This window comes from Microcaecilia unicolor, chromosome 7 (assembly GCF_901765095.1).
Source record: "Microcaecilia unicolor chromosome 7, aMicUni1.1, whole genome shotgun sequence".
Classification (NCBI taxonomy): Eukaryota; Metazoa; Chordata; class Amphibia; order Gymnophiona; family Siphonopidae; genus Microcaecilia; species Microcaecilia unicolor.
The window spans coordinates 267,566,419-267,578,429 of NC_044037.1; the positions used below are offsets into that span (position 1 = coordinate 267,566,419).

At 42.0% G+C, this 12,011-nt stretch overlaps 1 protein-coding gene across 5 annotated transcripts in view; it reads right to left on the bottom strand.

Moving 5' to 3' along the window:
* The window catches only part of R3HDM1 (R3H domain containing 1), a 336,575-nt gene that overhangs the window by 29,733 nt on the left and 294,831 nt on the right, over nucleotides 1-12,011 (bottom strand). For 3 of the 5 annotated variants that reach the window (XM_030210710.1, XM_030210709.1, XM_030210707.1), the window contains 2 exons: nucleotides 9,279-9,444; nucleotides 367-474 (listed from right to left, as the gene is read on the bottom strand). In XM_030210710.1, the coding sequence (XP_030066570.1) occupies nucleotides 367-474; nucleotides 9,279-9,444 (274 nt within the window). The remainder of the gene's footprint in view (nucleotides 1-366; nucleotides 475-9,278; nucleotides 9,445-12,011) is intronic. The other 2 variants (XM_030210708.1, XM_030210711.1) reach the window with 2 other exon arrangements.

Here is a 12,011-nt window from a genome sequence, read left to right on the forward strand (position 1 = left end):
GTATATGTGCAAAAAAAAAAGTTTAAAAAATTACTCCATGCAGACGCATGGGATGACAAGAATAAACTTTCTTGTACAAATGTAGTGTAGGAGTATTCTGGGGTGGAGTTTGCATGAAGCATGAATGGGGCCATGATATATGTGCATATTTTATAAAATATGCAATGTCATATGTACCCTTACACCTGCTCTCAAGCTGGTGTAAATGCCTATGGGTTCATTTTACCTGTGATATCTACAGGATGTGCTAGTATTTTATCAAGACACATGTCTATTTATGTCTAAAAAAAAATAGGCAACAAATAGGTGCCTAGCTGCCCTTCAATTACACAGCTAACTTTGTTTTTTTTTTTTTAATAAAATTACCTTTAGTGTTTTTCAGCAGCTCCCACTCTTTGCCTTTCAACATAGATGTAACAGATATGGCTGCCTGTTCTTTTGTTGACAGGTTCACATGAAGCCTTTCAGGGAAGCCTGAAGAATATAAAAGACATGCTGCATGTGGTCAGTGGTCAATTTGTGCCCAGTTCTATGAAGGAATGGATATATACAAGAGTTTATATTTTTTAATGATATTGTAGGGGATGATTTATGTGATTTACTACTCAACTTATTTTACATTGGTAGAAGTATGCAAACACTATGCATTAGGATGACTGAACATAAAAGCTACTAATAGAATGAGCAGGTGTAGGGTGCAGACCCTTCACAGACACAGTCAAGCCCCAATGTAAATATAAAACAAAAGCTCTTATTGAATTTGTTCATCAACTATACGCCAAGCTTTGTTCTCACTGGCCTAGTAATTCTGGAGTACCACAAATCACCTTGCAACTCAGTTTCCATTATAAAATGGAGAGGCTCCAGCCTGGCTACAGTTAGTCAACATGGACATAAGAGTTAAGTTCAGTATTAGACAGACAAGGTAATGCCTGGTTCCTGTCTGGTCACAAGGACAGCATTTCAAACTTTTCAAATGACAACCTTCATACCTTGGCCATTCTTCGGTTCCTTATACTTAACTCGTGGAGGTATACTCTAGAGGCTGTTCCTTCCTGCACTGGGTTTTTACTCTCCCCCCCCCCCCCCCCCCCCCGGGGGCTGGACCATGCCCTCCTAGCTAAGCAGGCTAGAGCTAGGACTCTGAATGGAACCCAGTGAGGGAGTGTACTTAAGGGGCAACAGGTTTATTCTAAATACTGCGCCCATATTAATGCACTACCCGCAATTTGATCATAAATTTGAGGATTTATTTCTGTACTGATGATTTCACACAAAAACATACATGGTGGAGACTCTAATCATGTTTTTCAGTGATTTCAACAGTTATATATTTGGACTTTACACTGCTGAGCCTGAGGGACTGAATCAAGATACTGATAAACAAAGGCATCCATGAATGTGATATTAAGATCAGTATGGGTTGACATTCAAAGCCCTTGTGATTGTACAAGGGTCAATGGATTCAATTTAACTTATGAATTTTTTTTGTTTGCTGTGTGTCATGTTGAAGATTAAGCTTTAAATTGCAGAACTGTTTCCCAATATTACTTACCTGGTACTTTAGAAAAGCATGTACCTTGAATCTCAATTACTTTGTGTGAAGATTATGAACTGGCATTTTTGATCTGCAGATCTGAACCCTTGAGGAAGTTGCTGCAGAATGTGTGTTTTAATGGACAACAGAGCCTCTGAATACGTTTTATGGCACTATTCAGTTAAATATCTAAACTGAATTTCACAATGAGAGTTTACAAATGGACAAAGTGAGCATATGAAATTATATATAGATATAGGATTATAATAAATGTGTTGGGTCACCATTTGGGGTTGTGTATATGCACAGAACAGATTTTTAAAAATTTATATCTGGATCATCACTAACATTTCTAAAAAGGTAACAGTGCAATACTGTTATGACATGATTTAAAACTTTTTAAATTTTTGGATGACAACAAACATATCTTTTCCAAATATTTTTTGTCTTTTTTTTCCAGCTGAGAAAACGGTATCACTTACCTGTACTATTCAACAATTTTTATTGATGACAATTCAAACAATGAAGAAATACAGGAACTAAATCAAGCAAAAATTCAAGTAACATACATAGTAACATAGTAGATGACGGCAGAAAAAGACCTGCACGGTCCATCCAGTCTGCCCAACAAGATAATGGAAGTCGTCATGGCTCCATTAAATATTGTTTACATTATTACTTATGTACTTGTTTATAAACCAAAACTCTTTCAATAACATTTATACAAAAAAAATTATAATTTGAGAAATGTATTGCTCTTGATTATAATTTTTCAGAGCAAGCAAAAATGCAAGTGTCCAAACAAAAGAGCAGAAGACAGCCCGTCATCATTTTTCCATTTATGGCTGAAACACTTCCTCCTTCCCAACCATCCCCCAACCTAGCCTAAGATAAAGAACAGAATAGTTAAATGGTTAAAAAAAAAAATCACCCTACTACCAAAACACATAGCCCCACATATTCATAAAGTACCCACAGCCAAGGAATGCGATACGGAGAGTCTGTACTCTTATGACCCTCTACCTAAGAAAATGCAGGTTATACACAATGAGACCCCAAGATCACATAAAAGACAAGCAGGAAGTAATCGTCTGTGCAACAAAGAAATTGAAATAAAAAATCCTGTAATCTAGAAACCAGATCACTGCAGAGATGCGAAGAATATAAGGATGCAATATAATGAGTAAGTTGTTGAAATGCATAAAGGATTGAAAAAGGACAGGAAAAGCTAAAGAAGTTAGGGCTTTTCAGCTTGGAAAAGAGACAGCTGAGAAGAGATATGATTGAGGTCTACAAAATCCTGAATGGTGTACAACAGAAAGTGAATCGATTGTTTATTCTTTCAAAAAGTACAAAGACTAGGGGACACTCAATGAAGTTACATGGAAATACTTTTAAAACAAATAAAAGGAAATATTTTTTCACTCAATGAAAAATTAAGCTCTGGAACTCTTTGCTGGAAAATGTAGTAACAGCGGTTAAAGTATCTGGGTTTAAATAAAGTTTGGACAAATTCCTGAAGGGAAAGTCCACAGTCTTGTTGAGACAGACTTGGGGAAGCCACTGATTGCCCTGGGATTGGTAGCATGGAATGCTGCTACTATCTGGGTTTCTGCCAGGTACTTGTGACCTGGATTGGCCACTGTTGGAAGCAGGATACTGGGCTAGATGGACCACTGGTCTGACCCAGTATGGCTATTACCTCTCCACTCTCCCTACATTCCTCCCTGTGAACTCTGCTCACTGGACAAATCTCTCTTGTCGTCCCCCTTCTCCTCTACTGCTAACTCCAGACTTCGTTCCTTTTCCCTCGCTGCACCTTATGCCTGGAATAGACTTCCTGAGTCTATAACGTCTAGCTCCATCTCTACCTGTTTTCAAATCTATGCTAAAAACCCACCTTTTTACCACTGCTTTTGACTCCTAGCCACTACTCAATTTGCCCTCCCCTTGTTCCTTCTCACCCAGTACTTCCCTTGTCCTTGTTTTGTCTGTCTTATATTTAGATTGTAAGCTCTTTTGAGCAGGGACTGTCTCTATGTTGGATGTTCAGCACTGCGTGCGTCTGGTAGCGCTATACAAATGTTAATAATAATAAATAATAATATTTAGGTATATGCCGTTTAGAGCAACTAGGAACAGACTTGTAGCAAGGGAGTTGACCATTAACTGAAAAGGTCTTGTAGAATTGTCTGTCCAGATTCACTGTCTTTCTGAGATTTATTGTACAAACAGTAGAGCGAAGATACTTACCTGTAGCAGCTATTCTCCAAGGACCGCAGGCTGATAATCCTCACAAGCGGGTCGGCAATCTGCACCGACCCGGGAACCAGCATTTTGAATAGCAAAAACTTTGATGGAGCCTTCTGAGCGTGCTGCACATCCAACTGCGCATGTGCCCAGTGCCTTCCCGCCCGCCATGCGGCTGCGCTCCTCAGTTAAGTGAAGAGTAAAAAAGAGAGATAGAGGAGACAACTCCAAGGAGAAGTGGGCAGGCTTGTGAGGATTATCAGCCTGCTGTCCTCAGAGAACACCTGCTACAGGTAAGTATCTTCTCTTTCTCCAAGGACAAGCAGGCTGTAAAACCCTCACAAGTGGGGTATCCCTAGCATCCAGGCTCACTCAAAACAACCACCATTGGTCAATTGGGCCTCGCAACAGTGAGGACATAACGTAGATTAACCTGAAACTATATACAACTAACTGAGAGTACAGACTGGAACAGAACAAAAATGGGCCTTGGGGGGGGGGGGGGGGGTGGTTTGTAAATCCCAAACAGATTCTGCAGCACCGACTGCCCAAACTGACTTTCGCATTAGGTATCCTGCTGAAGGCAGTAATGAAATGTGAATGTGTGGGCTGAAGACCACGTTGCAGCTTTGCAAATCTCTTTAATGAAGGCTGACGTTAAGTGAGCCACCGAAACAGCCATGGCTCTGACATTATGAGCCGTAACATGGCCCTCCGGAATCAGCCCAGCTTGGGCATAAGCGAAGGAAATGCAATTTGCTAGCCAATTGGTAATGGTGCGTTTACCGATGGCAACTCCCCTTCTATTGGGATCAAAAGCAACAAACAACTGGGCGGACTGTCTGAAGGGCTTTGTCCGCTCCATGTAAAAGGCCAATGCTCTCTTGCAGTCCAAGGTGTGCAAGCTGCTTTTGCCAGGGTGGGCATGAGGATGGGGAAAAAATGTTGGCAAGACAATCGACTGGTTCAGATGGAACTCCGACACCACCTTCAGCAGAAACTTAGGGTGCGTGCTGAGGACTACTCTGTTGTGATGAAACTTAGTATAAGGTGCATCCACTACTAAGGTCTGAAGCTCACTGACCCTATGAGCTGAATTAACACCCACCAAGAAAATGACCTTGCAGGTGAAGTATGAATATTATTATTATTTGGCCCCAGGCCTGACTTTGGTTCAGGATCCAAAATGAGAGAAAAACTTATAGGCCTGTGACTCTGACTTGAACTCCAGTGTTGCTCAAAGGCTCATGAGCTATTGGGATACTGCAGAGCAAGCAGAAACCCGCAAGGGGGGGGGGGGGGGGGGTCTAACTTGCAGAGTTGCATGAATGTAGCAATATGGTGGTAACAGATGTTCACAAAGACAGAACTAGATAATTCCACAGGAAGATGACCAGGTGCCACAGAAAATGTTTTGAGGAAGATGACTTAGTCTTCCAGTAAAAGCTAGTCTATTGTTGACCTTTCCGGTACATATTAACCAACTCATTATCATATCCAATCAGTGTTAACTATGACATAAGCATAGATCCAATAAGGTGCAATTACTATCATATTACATGTATCCTGAATGGGCATATAAAAATGCGTGTACTTTCTACTTCAAGGGAGAGAGACAGCCACAGCTGGTATCTTTGAATCAGCCGAAAATGCTCTCTCCCATGAGAAACCAATAAATTGTATCCGAATTGGCAAGTAATCCAATTGCTTTCTCATGAGTAGCTCTGAGTCTTTTATATCCACTAATTGGCTTTGACATTAAAGACTCAGACCCAGAGAACACCTATGTGTGCCTGTGGTACTATATTCCCCTAACCAATTGATTGTACATGTTGCTTGTATATTCTTTGGAGTCCAAGATATAGAGGTAATTTCACGTAGCAATATTCTATACTCCCAGTGAGATATCACTGATCTATTAATTGTAACACATACTTGATGAGGTATCTAATAAAGAGCAAATTGATGCAGCCTTGGGTGATTTATTTACTCCTAGGTATTGGTGGGAGGACTGCCATCTTGGGAGGGATAAATACACCCTAAATATTTACAAGTACTTCAGATGGCAGGAATTCAGTGTCTCAAAAACAGCTTTCATCAGCTGGGTGAGAACAACGTTGAGATCCCATGACACTAGCGGAGGTTTGACAGGTGGCTTTGACAACAGCAAACCTCTCATGACGCGAACAACTAAAGGCTGTCCAGAGATAGGCTTACCTTCTACCCACTGATAAACGGTATTTGCACCAGTGCTTTTTTTGTGCCGGTACGCACCGGTACAGCGTACCAGCACCTTTTTTGTGAGGTCTGGCTCACCTGCCCGCTCCCTTCCATTTGTGCACCCGTGCTCCCCCCCGCCCTCCCCCAGCTCCCCGACTTTCCTTGAAATCCTTAATTTACCTGAAGTCGCGGTGAATCGGCAGTAAAAACAGCTGGCTGGCAGGCAGGCTTGCCTCCTCGTCGCTTCCCTTCCCTCTCAGCGTGTCCCGCCTTCCTCTGATGTAATTTCCTTTCCGCGAGGGTGGGACGCGCTGAGAGGGAAGGGAAGCGACAAGGAGGCAAGCCTGCCTGCCGTTTTTACTAGGTGGACTGTCTATGGGCTTTAATCCTCTCCAGATAAAAGGCTATGGCTTGCTTGCAGTCTAAGGTAGGCAGTACGCTACCACCAGGACTGGCATGACGATTTGGGAAAAACCTTGGTAGAACAACTGACTAACTAAGGTGGAAGTCTAACACCACCCTTTGGAAGGAACTTAGGATGCGTCTGAAGACAACTCTGTTATGATGAAACTTTGTGTAAGATGGATCAGCTACTAATGCTTGAGGCTCACTAACCCTGCATGCTGAAATGACCACAACCAGGAATAGAACCTTCCAGGTCAAGAATTTCAGATGGCAAGTGTCTAGCAGCTCAAAAGGAGCTTTCATCAGCTTGGTGACGACAATGATGAGGTCCCATGACACCGTAGTAGGTTTGATGGGGAGCTTGGTCAACAGCAAACTTCTCATTATATAAGGGTGTATAGAGATGGGCTTGTAGTGATGGTAAGCACCAACTGCACTGAGGTGAACTGTTACAGAGTTAGTCTTGAGGCCGGATTCAAAGGTATTCAAGCAGTTTTTGTGTAGGGCAAGAAAAAGGATCTAAGGCCTTGTCCGTGACCAGGTCCACATTCTGATTGTCTCTTGACAGAAGAGGTATGAGCCTGTGCCTCCCTGCTTGTTGACATAATACATCACAACCTGGTTGTCTGTTTGAATGAGAAAAATGTTGTTCAGCAGCCAATCTTTGAAAGCATTTAGTGTGTTCCAAATGGCTCTCAACTCTAGAAGACTGATGTGAAGGTGAGTCTCCTGAGTGGACCAACAACCCTGGGTGTGAGCTCCACAGCCCAGGTTGGATGCACCTGTCATCCAAGTATCCACCACAATAGCAACTCTTTCAGAATGGGAGTGACAGAGATGATGTCCACTAAGTACTTTGAGGATCAAAACCACTGGTAAAGTAGGGTCCATTGAGTCTCTCTCAAGTAACCTCAACATCTGACAAGCTGTGACCTGCTGGCTGAGACGGCCATGCAAGATGATGACCATCAATGCTTCAGCCCTGACATCTGGAAGGAAGGCCCATGCTTGAACTCCAATCGCTGAGCTGGAAGGAGCCTTTGGGTAGTTTACAATGAACCTTAGAAGCTCCAACACCGGAATGTTTCTTTTCACTGATTCCTGAGCTCTATCTTTGGATGTACTCTTGACTAACCTATCATCTAATTAGGGGAACACGTGTGCTCCTAGTTTGCATAGACATGCTGCAACTACAGCAAGGCATTATGTAAAGACCCGAGGCCAATTTGGAGGTACTTGATGCAAATTTACGGTGTAAACTCCCCCCCCCCCCCAGACTATTTGAAGACTCCACTGGTTGGAGGTTATAAGGGGATATCCTGCATAAAAAGTATCTAGCCTCCCTCCTACAGAAAGGCCATACGGGACAGTCACTTATTGCAGCAATGCTCTCTTGGAGCCAGTCTCTTGCTTTGACTGGGAAGCTAGCTGAGCATTTTAGGGCCTCTGCTACCTAGTCTGGAGCAGGCCCCCTTGGTCTGCTGGGAAGGGCGAGCAGGAGGCGCATGCCTACACCTTTGATAGCAGTAGGATCTCCTTTGGCTTCTACCAGAAAACTTCCGAGAAGTGGAGGACACAGAAGGAGTGTGCTAATGTTGGGCAGGAAGGCAATTTTGAATGCACAGTGCAGCACTTTTAAAAGCTCCTGAAGCTTCCTGAACACTGGGTATTGTTTGTGCCGGGCTCTGTTGGACATCAACCAAATGTATTGTCCTGCTGTCTATGGAGAAACATCTATATGTAGAATACCTAAAAGCAAAATATTTAACCCACACTTTTTCATTAAAAAGATTTTTTTTTTTCACTTGTTGAAATCAAAGCATCTCATACTGCTACCTAGATAGGCATCACATGAGAGGAGTCAAACTGTTAAATGCCTTCACTTCATGTTTATTTAAAGAGATTTATAAATCATCTTCTGGCCTAACTAAGGCTGCACATTACCCTGTATTGCAAAGACTTTTATATGAATGTGATCTAAAGGCAAAAGCATGGCCCAGTAAAAAAGCTAGATGTTTCTAGATGTCTGAATTTGCAACACTGTTTTAATTTTCTCCAATCTTGCACTGTCTCACGTATAACCGTAGGCATGTGGTGGTGAGTCTTCATTTCGTGCTTGAAAGGAATTTTTCCATGGTCACTCTGCCTTTCAAAGGGGTCGTTTTACAAAGCTGTGGCAAAAAGTGGCCTTAGTATGCCCTTATATGGGTTTTCCCTCGCATTTTGTATTTTGTAATGGCGCACAGCCATTAAAAATAAAAACGTTATGTGACCACTTACTGCCACTCATTTTGTAAGGACTCACATGATACTCCTGCACTAACCAGTTAGCGTTTGGTAATGCAACTGTGCTTATTTGCACAGGAATTCTCATTCTTTGCCCCCAACACACTCCCTCATAAAAAAATGCAGTTAGTGTGCTTGCTAATTTGGCAGTTACTGCAAGATGCCTGAGCAAATCCTGCAGTATGCCATTTAAGCTGCGTTAGCGCTAACACAGCTTAGTAAATGGGCCACTAAGTTGTCCACTGCAAAAGCTGTCCTCAGAAAGTGGCCAGAGACACTAGCTCCATTTGGAAGTTGGTACATATCAACCTCAAATCCCACCCACAGGGTTGTGTGATGGCTACATAAATGGATTCCCTTTCCGTACAGGTCTTTCTCTGCCGTCATCTACTATGTTACTATGTAGAGTGCTGGGACCGATTCCAGCTAGAGCACTTCCAAATCCAACCAGCCCAACCAACAAACATCAAGCATTCTGAACTGTCCCAGCACGGTAGCACATGGCACTGTCCCTAGTTCAGCCCTAGTATGGGCAATCTTTTGGAGAAAACAAAACCACCTTCTGTAGCACAACTCTTACCTTGTCCAGGAACAAAAGATCTAGAAAACTGGGGCACAACAGAAAGAGGTGTTAACCCAGATCGGATATTTTTCATGTTTGGTAACTGAATTGGTGCTGGTGACTGTGCTGGTGATGTAGAAGGACTGCCAGTTTGGGCACTATGCTGGCCAGTTTGGGCACTATGCTGAAGATTTAAAAAACAAACAAACAGAAATTAGAGAGTAAAAATGAAGCTTTATATTGCAAGTGTGCTAACTTAAATTAAAAGTCAATCTTAGAAAGTGGTGTATAGTGTCAGTATAATATACTTTATTAGTGTGATATTTGATTTTCTCCCAGTTAGACTATTGTAATGCTCTGTATGCAGGTCTCTCTACTAATCTTCTTGGAAAACTTTCCAGAACACAGAGGCTAGGCTGATGTTTATATCAAATAGGTTATTGTCATTACATAAATTTAAAGAATACAATTCCAACAGAAAATACACATCTAAAATTATCATCAAAATCAGTTGAACAATAACAAAAGAAAACTTCACCATGATAAAGATTACACATTTTTTTGTAGACCACTCCTTAAATTGGTCCAGTTTACTTAAAAAAACAAAACAAACATTGCTACAGTGGAAAATATGTTACGAGTATGTTGTACAGTAGAAAGTAATATGTTAAACTGTGTTGTTTCAATGGACCTTGCTAAAACATAATAATATTATGTGTATCACTGATATCATGAGTAAAAACTATTCCATTTATTTTAAATTATACATTAAAGCATTCGATCCTGAATATAACTCATCTTGAGCTACAACTGAAAAAGGCGCGATTCAAATAAATATAAAATGTGATAAGACTCATTGCCTTCTATAATTGCATTTGATTAAACTCTGAAGGGCATAATTATCAACTTGGGCTACTGTTAACTCTCAAAGGGTCAAGAAATTTGTCATATGCTGAGTCCAAAGTGACCCCAAAATAATGCTGCATTTATCTGTATTATCTGAATCAAAATTATTTTAAATTATGCATTCTTACTGATTAAAAACTTTGAAAAGCTAAGTTACTTACCTGTAGCAGGTGTTCTCTGAGGACAAAAAGCATATATTCTCACATATGAGTGACATGATCTACAGAGCCCGGTGCAGACACCGTCAAGTGCACTGTCACTTTAAATCTTTGAGGCCGTGCCCCCCACCGCACATGCATGGGTGCCTTCCCACCCATTGAGTGAGCGTAGGATCAGCAGTACAGTGACATCCAGGCATAATATTCTCACATATGGGACTCACTAGCTACCAGGCTCACAGGAAAGGTGAATTTTTGCAACCAAATAGTGAGCCTGGTGGAATAACAAGCCAGAGGGTGGAGCTGGATTTTAAATAGTAAACAAATTCTGCAGGACTGCTTGTCCAAACCTGCTATCCTGCCTGGAATACTGCTACAGGCAGTAGTGAGCAGTGAAGGTATAGATAGAAGACCACTTAGCTGCATTGCAAATGTCTTGAATAGAGGCTGAGCAGAAATGGGCTACTGAGGCCACCATGGCTCTTACATTATGAGTGGTGACCAGCCTTGGAGGGTCAGCCCAGCCTGAGCATAAGTGTAGGAGATACAGTCAGCCAACTAAGTAGAGACTGCGTACTTGGTGATGGGAATGCCCAACCTTCTAATGTAGTTTTGTTCATTTTAGATAGTATGCCATAGCACACTTGCAATCTAAGGTGTGGGGTGCTGCTTCTCCAGGATCAGAATGTGATTTAGGACAGATGACTGGTAGTACAATGGACTGGTTAAGACGGAACTCCAAAACCACCTTTGGGAGGAATCTGGGGTGGGTTCAGAGTACAACCCTGTTGTGGTAAAGCTTGGTTTAAAGTTGATCTGCCCACAGAAGCTTGCAGCTAACTGACTCTTCCTGCAGAAGTAACAGCTATTAAGAAAACTACTTTATACGTGAGGAATTTGAAAGAACACGAATGAAGTGGTTTGATTGGAGGTGGTTTGAATGGAGGTTTGGCATGAAATAAATCCTTCATGAATCTAATCATCAAAGGATGAACTGAAAATGGCTTGTTATTATTAATTTTTGTATAAAAAGCACTGACGGTGCTCAAATGTACTCTGAGTGAGTTAGCTTTGAGACTAGAATCCGAAAGATGGAGGAGGTACTCCGGGTTGGTAGAGAGCATGCAGTAGGGTCAAGCATCCTAGCTGAACATCAGAGAGAAAATCTTTTCCACTTTAACCGGTACCATTTTCTTGTGGAAGGTTTCCTAGAGGCAAGAAGTATCTGAGATACTGCATGAGGAAAGTTCAATAAACACAAATCTATGTCGTCAGGTAGCTGTCAGGGCCAGAGAGCGAGGGTCTGGATGAAAGAGGGATCCCTCATTCTGTATTATCAGGGTTGGAAAGGGATGTAATCTGAATGGTTCCTTGGACGACAACTCTAGAAAAGGGAACCAGATTTGACGAGGCCAGTAGGCAGCAATTGGAATCATTGTCCTTTGGTCTCAACGCAGTTTGAGTAGAGTTTTTCCATACAAGACACAGTAGGGGAAAAGCGTATAGAAGATCTGTCCCCAGTGGAGTAAGAAGGCATCTGGGGCTATGTGGTTGGGGAACAAAAGCAGGGAAGTTTCTCATTCTGAGGAGAAGCAAACAGATCTATTGCTGGGGTTCCCCATTCCTGGACTATTTGACAAACGACCAAGGTGCTGAGAGAGCATTCGTGATGTTAAAGAACTGTGAG